The 13,655-nt window shown below is 40.4% G+C and overlaps 1 protein-coding gene across 2 annotated transcripts in view; it reads right to left on the bottom strand.

Annotated features, from left to right (window-relative positions):
• Window positions 1-13,655, bottom strand: part of ARHGEF28 (Rho guanine nucleotide exchange factor 28) — a 320,618-nt gene that overhangs the window by 114,454 nt on the left and 192,509 nt on the right. Inside the window, exon 1 of one of the 2 annotated variants that reach the window (XM_017890634.1) lies at window positions 10,076-10,325. The exons of the other annotated variant lie outside the window; for it this stretch is intronic. Within the exon in view, the coding sequence (XP_017746123.1) occupies window positions 10,076-10,160 (85 nt within the window). The 5' untranslated portion in view covers window positions 10,161-10,325. Of the gene's footprint in view, window positions 1-10,075; window positions 10,326-13,655 lie in introns of those variants that run through there. 2 annotated transcript variants of the gene reach the window in all.

Raw genomic sequence — 13,655 nt, 5'->3', positions numbered from 1 at the left:
GATACTCAAGACTCAAAGACCTAAAAGATAAACTAAGATGTCAACTGCTATTTCTAGGTGATAGAATATAAGCAGTTGTTATTTTCAACTCTTTACTATCTGTAATTTCTAGATTTTTAACAATAACCATCTTTACATCTAAAATAAGAGTCTGGAAAAATCATATTTTTAAAATGTGCCTCTTAAGTAAAGAAAAGCTGTGTGATTTTATGCAAAATGGTCGGTTATCAGTAAGTCGACCATATCAGATAATATATGTATAAATGTATTAACTGGAAATGTTTTACCCAAGAGCATACAGAATTGTTTTTTAACCATCTGCCAAACTTACTCTCCATAATTACATGAGTCATTATATTTGTTTTGTAGACAAGAAAGCTAAGGCCCAGGGAAAGTGATTAACCTGCCCAGGTTATTATATTAAGTGGTTGAACCAGAACACAAACAGTCCTGACAGAGCGCAAAGCCCACCCACTGCAGTATACAATCTCCCAAATTCCCTCATTCAAAGGGACCTTCACCAAGTTCTGAAGTTTATAGAAAGTCCTTTTCACCTATGGTCTTAGTGTGACCCAGAAGAAAGAAAAAACCTACCCTCGCAATGAAAGTGAACATTTATGAGCTGGGTGCAGTGGCTCATGCCTATAATCCCAGCATTTTGAGAGGCCAAGATGGGAGGAATGCTTGAGCCCAGGAGTTCGAGACCAGCCTGGACAATACAGCAAGACCTTGTTTCTATAAAAAAAATGAAACAAATTAGCTGGATGTGGTGGTGCATGTCTGTACATGCAAGCTACTCAGGAGGCTGCGGCAGGAGGATCACTTGAACCTAGCAGTTAGAAGCTGTAGTGAACTATGTTCTTGTCACTGCACTCCAGCCTGGATGAGACCCTGTCTCTAAAAAGGGGGTGGACAGGACATTTCCAGAGGCAAACTAGAATTCATCTCCTCGCCCATTCCTCTTCTAAGGTTCTCTCAGGATTTTTCCTGATATTAGTCTTGGCCGTACTCTTCTAAGCTGGACCTGAGTTTACAGAGAGGATCCACCCAAATTCCAAAATCATCCTCAGCCCAGGAATTTCCTGTGGGTCAAATGTAAGCTAAAGTAACTCTGTAGATTTTAATACATAGCAAGAGTATCTGAGAGAACCCAGGGAACCTCCATTCACCAAACTAGAGTCTCAATCCAAATATCCAATTCACCCTCAGAACTTACCTCACCTTCTTGGTGATCCTTTAAAAAGAAAAGTTGTCCCTGGAAGGAGGTCAGGCCTCTCAGGGCAGTCCTGTTAGCCACAGTAACAGCTAGGGACAAAGCCAGTGGATTCCAGAGGTGCTGGGAGTGAGAGCTGTTTCTCCAGCTCCTCCCTCCCCCCTGGAAAAGCACAGTTTAAACCCCCTCCTAAATAACAAGTATACTCGGGTCTCTAAAACGAGATACTTAAAAAAAAGTCCTGTTCTACTGTTTTGAAAGAACTAATCAAAATTATTGAAGAAGAAAACAAGCCTTTTCCCTTGTAATACAGGAGAGACATGGAGGGAAGTCAGGAGAAGCGGGGGGAAATGCAGGCCTCTGAAAACAAAAACCAATCTTTCCAAGTCCTCACTCTTCATTGTAGTAGCACAAAGTAGCCTTCAAGAGTCCCTATGTTTATGTTTGGAAAAAGGACTCTTGAATGTATAAATAACTTTTTCTTTCCTTGCTTCCCTCAAACAATCAAGCAGATACTCAGTCATGTGTAGTGTGTGGACTTTGGCATGATTAGATTCAATCAACAAGCCCCTTCCTTCTGATGCAGTTCTCTAAGGCCTAAAGCAAATTAGTCCACATCAAGGAAAAATTGGCAAACTGAGGGAGGGAAACCTAATATATAAAAACACCATGATAAAACCGAAAGACCTCAAATGAAGTGGCGGACTCTGATAAGACCACTTCAAGTGACTCTAAAAATACAAACAAACTAATGAGGAAGATGCCCCATATGTCATCATCACAAAGAACTCTACGAATAAGTCAAATCCCCTATAATCTTATGGAAAGACGCTGGCACACAAAAATATTTTGTTTCTTTCAAATTCATGAGGAGCTCCATTCTCCAGTGCCCATCCCTACAGCCATATGTGTTTCACGCCCCCTAAATATCCTCAAAAGTAATTGAGTTCTATAGACAAAAAACTATGCTAGCAAAATAGAGAGTTCTCCATGGAAATGTACGTTTTTTCACTTATTTTTTATGTGTTCTCAATGGAAACATTTTGAATGAATAAATAAATGGACAAATGGATGAATGAATGATGAAAGCCAAGTACTACCTGGCGTTCCTCCAAATTGTTCTGTTTCTTCTGGTTGAGCAGCCCTACTTAATTCCTGAATCCTGTTTCGTTATCCTGAGCAAATCCAAAACACCACCGGGTAGGTAGGGATGAATGAGAGCTGGATGTGAGATTTGTCAACATTCTTAACCAGGACGCTCCATTGTCAGGAACATCACAGACCAGAGGAGACAAGTGATTTCCCTGCCTCTGCGGAACAGTGTGAAATAAGCTGGGGGCTACTCTGAGGGTCGGTGGGTTTTTCCTGCTTCCGTCTGGGGCTCTGCAGTACATCACTTTGCAGGCTACCCCACACTATTATGAAGACGACCATTACCCAAGCACACTTGCAGGAAGAGCAAGGTCAAGCAGCGGGGCCAGGCTCAGCTTTCCTGGGCCACTCTCAGGTACCTACATGGTGAGAATGAGATCCCACAAATCCCGAAGGCCTCTGAGAAGAACAGGAAGTGGCCTGAATTGAGCGCTTGTGGCCTGTCATGAGGCCCACCACAGTGCAAAGGAAGAGATCAGATGGCAGACGTTTCTAGGGGAAGCATCTAGGTCAGCAGCCAGGGGAAGAAAGTCCAAGGTTTCTGTAGCAGAAGAGCCAGGGTGGGGCCAAGTCAGGGTGAAGCCAGAAGGAGAATCACCAGGTCCTGACAAGCACCACAATCCCAGCTGCTGACCTTTATCACAGATGCCAGAACACCCAGTAATAAAGCACTCATGCCTCCGGGAAGAGCCTAGGCCAGTCAAGCCACAGCAGAACCCAGGAGGACCCAGGAGGTGCAGTGTAGATTGAAGGATTGGGACTTTCCATCCCTCCACCTCCACCCCCCGCCATTAACCTCCACTGTCGCCAGGAAATCACATTCAACAGCAGCTTGACAAGGAAGAGTAGGAGAGGGAAAAAACTTGAGACACTGAATATTTTACATAAAGACACTGATCAGTCACCAAAAATGACTATTTAGATTATTGTATCAGACCAAGTTTTCTATATTAGACTAAAATATATCCTTTCCTCTCCCCTGCCCCACTGCCTATAGAGTGGGACCCCATGAAGATGATCAGATCAATTGTAGATAAAGACTATCTGGGTGTAGCATGGGTAAATTTGTGCCACGAGACACTTTCAATATTTACTGCCTACTTTCTGGGATCCAAGTGCTGCCACAGATGTGATAACAGGCTCACCGCCTTCAAGGAGATATAGAGGTTTAATAACAGCTGTAATACAGTAATGAGAGGGCCTTTCCTAAACATATACACAAGGCAGAGTGGCATTGGAGTTACAATGCTGAACTCCAAGGGAATTCAGAGAATGCCTCTTGGAAAAAAGGACACTCAAGCTGCATCTTAAACAGCAAATTGGAGATTAATAGTTAAAAGTGGGATAAATATTCACCTGTATTTGCTAAAACAAAAATAAAAGAGTGAGGGAGGAGATTTATGGAAAGCATGTGAGGGTGGCTCACAAAACTAAAAGAATTAAGCATCCAAGTCTTGAGAGGTAGGAACCTGGGCAGCAACAAGGGCCTGGAACCCAGGTAGGACCCTCTCACTCATCTACTTCTCTTTACTTGTTTGCAATATTTCCTCCTACTACAGGCTGGTTTCTTCCAGCTAAATCTTTTCACTCCAATCTATCCAGCATTGCCACCCAAAAAAGAAGACATTGCCCACCAACCTCCAGTTTGAATAATCCCAGGGAAGGATTCTGATTGGCTATGATTAAATCATGTGCCCAACCCGGGCCAATCATTGTGAACCAGGCAGGAGGAGTGCTGTGATTGGCCTAGTCTGGGTGGGGTGCCCATCCCGCTGCGCTCAGCAAGGCAGTTACGTGAGAAGTCAGCAGCAACATTTGGACCTATGGCCAGAGTAATGGAGGGGCCATTTCCTAAAGAGCAAAGGGAAGAAACATACTAAGCATGCAAAACTAACCATCCAGGCCAGCACAACATTTGGCACCTCTCTACATTTCTGTATCGCCATGAATCAACAGGCCACAAGGCTAGGCTATTTTCTATCACTTTGATGCATTCTATGTATATCTGACTCTGTCCTTTGCTTAGAAGGAACATCCTGCCATTAAAACCCCACCAAGCTCACCACAGCCTTACAGGCTATTGAAATGACATTCTTTTCATGATATCCCCAACTTGAACTGGTCTCTTTGCCTCAAACTTTGACAGTAATTTTTCCTGATCTCTCCTATGGGACTTAATCACTTTCTACCTTACTTAATTAATGTATCTTAATAAATAATCATTTGTCCTTCCCTAAAACCAGGAGTGATGGAGAGGAGTCCCCTGAACAAGAATACAGTTAATTATAATACTGTCTCCCTTCCACCTGCAGAGATTAATGGAGAACGATACCTTGTCCAAGGATTTGAGCAGCCAAAAATAAAGAAAAATTTACTTTCGAAAATTTGGCAAGGTATTTGTTTAACTAAAGGGAGCTTTGAGGGTATGCAGCTATGTTGTTTGGCAAAGAGTTTGCAATGGGTATCCTCTACTCTGCTGACAATGGTAGACCGCTAGGCAGAGTCTGGAATTGAAACTGCTCTGTATGAGGTTAAACACTCTCTTCATTGAGAGCCAAAGAAATCTTAGCAGGTTATGTCACCTTTAGGAAAATGTTTCTCTTCCTTAATAAGGATTTCTCTAGTGACTTACTCATCCTGTGGTATTCAGCTATCATTTGGGGAATTTTTAGACTGAATACACACACGCATGTGTACATCTGGTGTATCATCCACATGCATGTGTACATCTGATGAAACTTGACAAAAGGGAGGAAGGGAAAGAAAAAAAGACAAGTAAGTCCATGAGAAAAAAGTATCTCACCTTTAAAAATCATTAACATTTCTAAAATACCATCATACCTCTGCCTACTTACTGTGTCAAGGATTATTTTTTCAGATTAGGTACCTTCCCTCTAAACATGAAATGAGCTCATGAAATAGGCCAAAACAATGGTCTCAGGGTCTTAGGTCTCCATTCCGAGCATGCCAAATCTCTCTAACTGTATCTTTTTGTCTGGGATAAACCTGTCAACTTTCCAGGCCACAGTGGAAAGCACTCCCAGACCCTTTTTTTTCCCAATTCATCATGTCTCTTCCTCTCCTAAGCCAACCATCCTGTGCTCCAGGCATCTGTGCATCTGTTCCCAATCCCAATCCAATGATGTATTTAAGTACTGTATCTGTGTATAGGAGGAAAGTATCAAGATGCATAAACAACCCTACCATCTTGCTCCTCCCGAGTCTCCCCCTGTCAATTCTCCTCCTAGTAAAGATACATAAAGGAGAGGGAGGAGCTAAGATGGGGAGGCATGATAGCACCTTTTGAACCCAAGGTAGCTACCTATTGAAGTTTACCATCCCTTACCTCTACTAAGAGGTGGTGAAACATACCAGGAAGAACAAAGCCTTTTGAGCGTCCTGGTTCTTGGCCTGGCTCTGCCATTTATTAGCTCTAATTTGTGGCAACTCATTTCTCCTCTCTGAGCCTTGGAGTCCCCAACTAATAAATGAAGATGACAAACACATCTAATATACAGGTCTTTTACAAGACAGCATGTGCAAAAAACACATTATTCATATGTCATTCTTTCATTCCTTCTCCTTCTTTATTCTACCTTGGTTACTGTTCCCTGTGTGTCCTGGTATGACTTGTATGACTTTGGGAATAACTGTAAAACGCAGCCTTAGTTTCTTCACCTACAAAACAGAGACAATATCTGTATTACAGTTATTTTGGGACTCATATATCATAGATACAAAGCATGTACTATAGCTTAGTAAAGAGTAGTTATGATTAATAGGGTACCATATAAATATTAGTTATTTGTATTATTATTAGAGAAAATACGGCGTTATCTAAGCTCTCCAAGGTTGTCAAGCTTTCTGGTATGCATTGCCCTCTTTGGCAACTGTAGCCTGGTTTTGCACCAGCAAAAAGAAAAAAGAGAGAAAAAAAATGTTCACACTATGTGTCATTGGAGAGGTAGCATATGATATGAACTGAGGAAGGAGAGAACAAGAGAAGTTGCACAAGTGGATAAAAGGCATAAAAGAATGAAAATTTCAACATTTCCTGGGGCCTAATGATTTATACTAAAGTATGCATTTTAAAGACTGAATGACAATTATGAGAACCTTGTGTCAGATTAATAAGCGAATGAATAGTAGTACATTGAATTGAATATCTGCCAGCCTTGACAGAGAAAAAAAAAAAAGAAAAAATATAGATAGCAAAAAACAGAAAATCAGGCATTCCTGGAGCTCTTGAAGTGGAACAGTAATGGATTCTGGCCCACTCCAATCATTAACTGCTGGGCTGCTAGTACAGCCTGTCCTGGGGCTACCTATGAAAGGAACAAGCCAAATTTTGGGAACCCTAGGAGTACATTTTGGGCAGCCTGGTTTTAACTGCTTTCATCATGCTCCGTGCTGGACATGGGTCTTTTCCAAAGGCACTGCTTCCAAGTCACATCCTCTTATCTTCCCTCTGAAGGCATGAGGATAAGAAAGTACTAGATATACTTTTTAATTGAAATATGGTATTAGTGAGTTTCTGCTAATATTATTTTCCTCTTGTTACCAAATCCTTGCTCTAAATTTTCACATCACTCCCTCCACAAGCCAGTAATATATATGTGTCTGGGTTTCTATCAAAAAAATAGTGAAAACTAGGACAGGAGGAGATATTAAACAAAGGAAATACTGACAATGGAGGTCAGGACAAGGAAAGAACAAGAGAGAACATCAGACACTATTTCTAACCAAATTCAAGAGAGGTTTGCCAATAAACCAGTAATTCCAAGCCCTCAAAGCCACCTTCATGATTTCTCAGGTGACTTGAACCTACATCTGAGAATGATGTTGGTGGTGATTAGAAGGAAGGGAAGAATGATTAAGAAATTCAAGCCACCTCAGTTCTGAAGACTGACAAAAATACTTATGATACCCTCTAAGCGACAAGAGACCACAGTTCCCAAATGGCCCTCAGGCTAAAAAACCAAGTCCCTTGGTATTTCTTCCACTATATAGAGGGGACATGTCTGGGTCCCGGGAGATGGGTCCCCACGTTAAGATCCCTGTAAGCAGAGACAGCATCTGTCAGGGTCATTACTTCACCATACCCTCAAGAACAGTGCCTGGCACCCCCTACCCCAGATGTTTGTTGAACATATGAATAATGCCCCCTTACATCACTGTTGCCCTCATCTGTCAAATGAGGGAATTGGACCAGATTGTCTCTAGGGCCCTTTAGGCTATAAGGATCTGTGATTCTGGGACTCCGTCCAGCTAGCATTACAGCATGACCAAACCCACTCTTCACAACTAAATCACCATGATTTCATAAAGAACGTAAGTGTGGAACGTGGTCTAACAATCCCCACCTCTCTGCTACCAACCTAATTTTCACTCATCTTTTATCAGTGGCAAATAGTTAATCATTTCCATATCCCAGGTACCTGCTTTCACTTGAATCATGTTTAATTTATACATAGCTATGCTATGACTTTCTGTTGCAGCTCATACTGGCCATGCTTCAACTTTGGATTTAAAAGGAGAGCATGATGAATGCATTCCCTACAACTCCAACGGACTCTCAAAGCTCTCCACTGGCCTCCTCATCATTAATCCCATGTCTCTCCAGTGTTAGGCTGCCCAGGTCCCAACAACATTGGGCCACATAAATACAAAACTAAATAAAGCAGATTACACCCCAAATTTAACTGGGTTAGAACTGACACAGAGATTTGGTAGACTCTACAGAACGGTACCTACAGAACGGTACCTACCCTCAAGCAGCTTTCAATGTACCAGAACTAATAATATTCACTCCAAAGTAATAATGACTTTGTGTATCTCCTCTCTCAGAAACACTTTACATGGTTTTTTATTTACTATTTGGGTATAATTTCAAACTTACAGAAAAGCTGAAGGATATCCACTAATTTTTTTTTAAGCTGAAAGAGTAGTAGCAGCACAAAAAAATAGCAATATATACTATTTACCCAGATTTACATATTGTTAACATTTTACTCCATTTTCTATTTGTGTACAAGCTTGTTTTATAAGCACATGCTTGTGCTGTTTTATATATATATAACATATATATAACATATACATATGTAACATATATATAACATATATATAACATATACATATGTAACATATATATATAACATATATATATAACATATACATATATATATATACCCCCTGAATCATTTAATAGTAAGTTACATATATCATGGCCTTTTAATATACGACTGTATCCACCAAAGATATACAGGCTTTCGTGCTGAAATTTTTTTCAATCTGTTCCTTATAATATCTCTAAAATCAATAAAATAGAAAAATCAATTTTCTTAGATAAAAAATAAAATTAATTTTTAAAACATTAATTTTAATGTCTTAAAATAGTATATTGAATATAAGCTATTCAAGTCTTCAATGATAGAATTTGAAGCATGGCAGCTGAGCAACATGAAAAATGTGTTCAGGCTGAGCCTTTCTACTAGCCCTAGATGGTAAGCACATCTTATTCCTGGTGTTGGCCTTGATCTAAGCTCAAGAGCAAACAAGCCAAATAAACACTTCTATGTTATTTCAGAAGGAAGAAAGAAGATGCTTGAAGCTAGGCTGGTATGCTGACAACTGCTAGTGTCCATCCTCCTCTGGGAGAAGCACGGGGTGACAGGGTAAGCCATCCTGCTCCCTAGAACAGGTATGCTCCCAAAGGACAGTGCTGCAGAGGCAACCCGCTTAGAAACACCTTTCCTGCTTGTAAGTTTATGAAAATGTTCCTTTTCTCCTTGAATTAAAAACATAACCACACACGTCCCTGCACAAGACAAGAAAGGGGAAGGATTACGCACTATCTTACTTTTTTAAACCTCAGAAGGCAGCAGTCACCGCCAGCTAAGCCCAGCCGAGGAGGGGACAACAGCTTCTCAGGGTACTGCTTCTGCACCCTAACACCAGCTTGCCCCTTGTTTCCATGGCCCACACTACAACAAGAATGGGCTTCAAGTAAGAGAGAATAAGCAATGCAAACCCATTCCATTATCAATCATGCTCAGATAAATGGCTCTTCTTCCTTCAGCAGTAAAGGATTTTACTTACTTGATAATTAATTTTGGTAAACTATTTAACATGTGACTATATTCTCTGAAGATACACAGGCTTTTGTGTTGAAAGTATTTTTTTTCAAATCCTTTCCTTGTCATATCTATAAAATCAATAAAATAGTATAAAATAGAAAACTTTTCTTAATTACAAAAAAAATTTTTTAATTACTATACACTTGAAAACTAAAACAAAAGATGCAGAAACTGGGTATGAAACACATGCATATTCTCTGCAAATCCCACAAAGACTGAACATGTTTAAATCAACAGGACTCTTTATTGTCAAGGTAACTCCAAGGTAATTCTGACTAAGTGAATCCAAAACATTTACCTTAGACTAAACTCGCTTCTTTTTTTTTTTTTTTAAAGAGAATTGCACATACATAATAACACCAAGGTAGGTAGATTCAAAGTGAAAGGAACATAAGAAGAATTAGTAGGTTTGCCTCAGAAACCGGTATGTATCAGTACAGTGAGAGTTTTATAAAGGCACGTATAAACACGCGCCACATTGGGAAAACAGTCTGGCAGAGAAACAAGGAAAAGAAAGGTAAGAATAGAATGTCTCGTTTTGCCCATGAAAGAAAGAAAAGATACTGCAATCTACCTTGTTTGGGCGTCCTTCTTCGAATCTTCATTTTGGGAAAGGAAGGCCACGAGTAGTTAAAAGGTGAGTCGGAGTCAGAATCCATCTTTTTGTTTTGGTGAAATCAACAGATGAAACAGTAGAGACTCGGGAAGAACTCGGGGCGTCCCCAGTCAGGAGGCAAGCCTCCCCGTGTGATGTAAAGGGGAGGAATGAGACTGGATGAAATAGCTCCTGCACACCAGGGAGGGAAAGGCAATAAATGTTTTGCTTCCTTCGGGCATTCAGGCGTGTAGACCAAGGAGGCTGTAAATATTAAAGCCAAACTAGGGAAGTAAAGGAGGGAGAAGGCGGGGAGCTAAGAGTGGCTCAAACACTGCAGTCCACTTATTCAAAAGGTCATTGGGAGCAAATGAATCATTAACTCCCCTCTTGTCGTTGCTGGAAATGGAAATGAAGGAGGAAGGTAACTGGGAATTAAAAGAGAGCTGCCTGTGATTCAAGAAAAACCTCCCAATGCAGGCTTGTTTTGAGTTAGAGTATCGCTTCTCAGAAGAGCCACCCAGTGCTGTGTTAGATAAAGGTTGAGGTTTATGTGTGTGGACAGCCAGAAAGCTTGATCCCCAGGCAAATGAAGGGCAGCAGACTCCAGGAAGAGCTCTTTCCAGAGCAGACTATTCCTTCATACCATTGGCAGCTTGGGCAGCTTTTCGGGTCTAAGAACCAAAACAGCTCTGATAATTCATTTAACAATCCAGTCTCACCGCCCTTTTAATCCTAATGTGGTTGGAAGTCTTAACTTTTATATAGATTGTACTCATTTCATTAGATTCATACAAAGTTATCTACCACTGTTTAGCACAATTGGGGTATTTCCACATTGGTCCTGTCACCAAGTTTGGCCGTCAATCATCAGGATTTTGGCGCCTTTATAGCTCTGATCTAAACTTTCAGTCCATCTCAATAGAGTTGGTGACTAATTTACCACAAACCAACAGTTCTTGCAGTCTCCCTGAACAATTCTCCAGTAATTAGCATTCAGGAGAAGCTCATTACTGCCTCCCCATAAATCGTGGCACTGCTCAGGCTCACTTCTCCGCTTCCTATAGGCACATAGATATGCATGACCCAAATAAGCTCAAGCACAACAGCCGAGATCTGCAGTGAAAAAAAAGGATATGCCAAATGTTATCAAGGAGTCTCTTTTAAGCATTTCTTTTAGTAGAAACAATAGCAAGAAATGTTTGTTTTGTTTTGTGAGGTCACCTGATGTCCAAATAAACTAAAGGACATTGGAAATAATATGAGGATCCATTAAGTCTGCAGATTTAGAAGCTGACAGTATGTGTCTTAATTAACATTCATTTCTTTGCTTCAATTATTTCCTAAATTGTCGGTACTACTGTGCCACGCTGTGCAAGAAAATAGCTGCATAGCCTGCTCCATGGAAGCTAATCCTGTCTGATTGGATAGGGGTTGAGTGTGGGGTACAGGGAGAAGAGGAGAAACGGGAGAGACCACTTAATTTCAAATTTAAATCAAAATCAGAATTACATAAATCACTGCTGTGTTTTTATATAGTTTGTCACATAAACATACAACTAAAACAAAATACAACTATAGTTACAAACATTGCAACTAAGTGGAAATACTGATACATTTTCTATTTTGTGGCTTTTTTTTTTTTTTTTTTTGAGACAGGCTCACTCTGTCACCTAGGCTGGCGTGCAGTGGCAGGATCTCGACTCACTTCAACCTCTGCCTCCTGGGTTCAAGCAATTCTCCTGCCTCAGCCTCCTGAGTAGTCTCATCTACAGGCATGCGCCACCACACCCGGCTAATTTTTGTATTTTTAGTAGAGATGTGTTATTGCTATGTCAGCCAGGCTGGTCTCGAACTCCTGACCTCAGGTGATCCACCCACCTTGGCCTCCCAAAGTGCTGAGATTACAGGCATGAGCCACCGTGCCAAGCCTGTGGCTTTTAATTTGATGAATCAGTACATATTATTCTCAACGCACTGGGTATAATTATAAGGATATGTAACTTTCAGCCCTTATATCCAGTAAAAGAGTTTTAGTCCATATGGATCTTTAATTAGAAAATATACCAAATCTTCTGGAAGAGTATTTACATTCACTCTCAATTTTAGAGCACAGAATGGTGCCCAGGATGCTGCAGGCAGTTGCTGAAGGAATTAATGATTTACAATAGTCAGTCTCCCACGTAAATGACATTCATCCTGTAGATGAAGAACCTTTACATGACAAGTGATTAAAAACACATATTTTGGCAAAAACGTCTACAAGAACTATTATAAAGTGTTTAAAATATATATTTGTGTTTTATTTAGCACAACAGTTGTCAAAAGAACAGTACTTCTGGGTAGAGAAAACCCATTGTTCTGAGCCTGCAGGCAGTGATGGGAGTGTGCATAGGTCTATGGCCCTTTGGCTGCTTCTAAGTTGTCTGTAGACCAAGGAAAGGGGAGCTTCACTAGTGTGGACAATCACCAAACCAAAACACTGTTGAATCAGGAGATATTGTAACTTTTCTTCAGCTCTACTTGTTACCATTAAAGAATCCTTTGAAATGCAACATTTCCAAGGTGGTCAGAAATACTAAAGTCCTCATCCTGAATTGGTGGGAGTGGGTTTTGTAGCTCCTTGCTACACAGCCCATGCTAAACCTCTACTACATTATCCCCTTAACTAAAGGTATAAGAACACTTTACTTCTTACAGTTGACTGATGCTATGGGAAAGAGGGAGACATGTTTCTTATTAAATTACAAACAGAACGAAAGTAATACAATCTATAGGGGCTCCCTAACTTGTTTTATTAAGTTGGTCAGAAATGCGACAAAGTGTTCAAAAGCCTACAAATGTAGAGAAAGCAGAATCAGGGGCAGAATTTCTCAGAGGCATCAGAATGGAGGTAGGGGCCTAAGGGAAAACTGTTCATTGTAAATGCAGATTATGAGATTCCCATCCCAGATGTGTTGAATCAATCTCTCTGAGGTTGGCCCAGGAACCTGCAAAAATTTACAACAAGCACCACCCCTATCCCAAGCAATTCTTATGTCTATAGAAGTTTTAGAGTCACTCAACTAGGAGGTAATAAACCCCACATCAGCAAGTTACTGGAATAGGCTGCTCCTCCTATGATTACTAGTGACAGGTCAGAAGAACTTCAGGGCAATACAGACAAAGAGAGAGAAGAAAAAACTCCATAAAAAGTATTTCTATTAGTTGAGATTCCAGACAGATTCATCCTGATCTGATTCTCCCAAATGCAGTCCTTGTTGACCAATTACATATCAAGTGATTCTTGATGTCAAAATTATTCTGAAATAGTATTGAACAACCTAACCAATACATGTGAGACACCCAACTGATATATGTGAAAATACCTCAGATATCAAAAGAAGAGACTTTCCAATGTCCTCATTTGCTTCACTATTTTTCAGTGTTTTCTAAATAATAAAATGATTCTACTGACCAGCCATGTTTGCACAGCTCTTTTTATTTTTAGGCCAGCTTACTTCCTTGCTCACCAACACATTTCTTCTGAAGATGTGGGTCATTTATTCTCCTTGTTTTC

Source organism: Rhinopithecus bieti, unplaced genomic scaffold, assembly GCF_001698545.2.
Source record: "Rhinopithecus bieti isolate Rb0 unplaced genomic scaffold, ASM169854v2 scaffold_18354, whole genome shotgun sequence".
In the NCBI taxonomy this organism is placed as follows: domain Eukaryota; kingdom Metazoa; phylum Chordata; class Mammalia; order Primates; family Cercopithecidae; genus Rhinopithecus; species Rhinopithecus bieti.
Note: the sequence above shows the minus strand (reverse complement) of the source record. Positions and strands in the feature narration are given on the sequence as shown.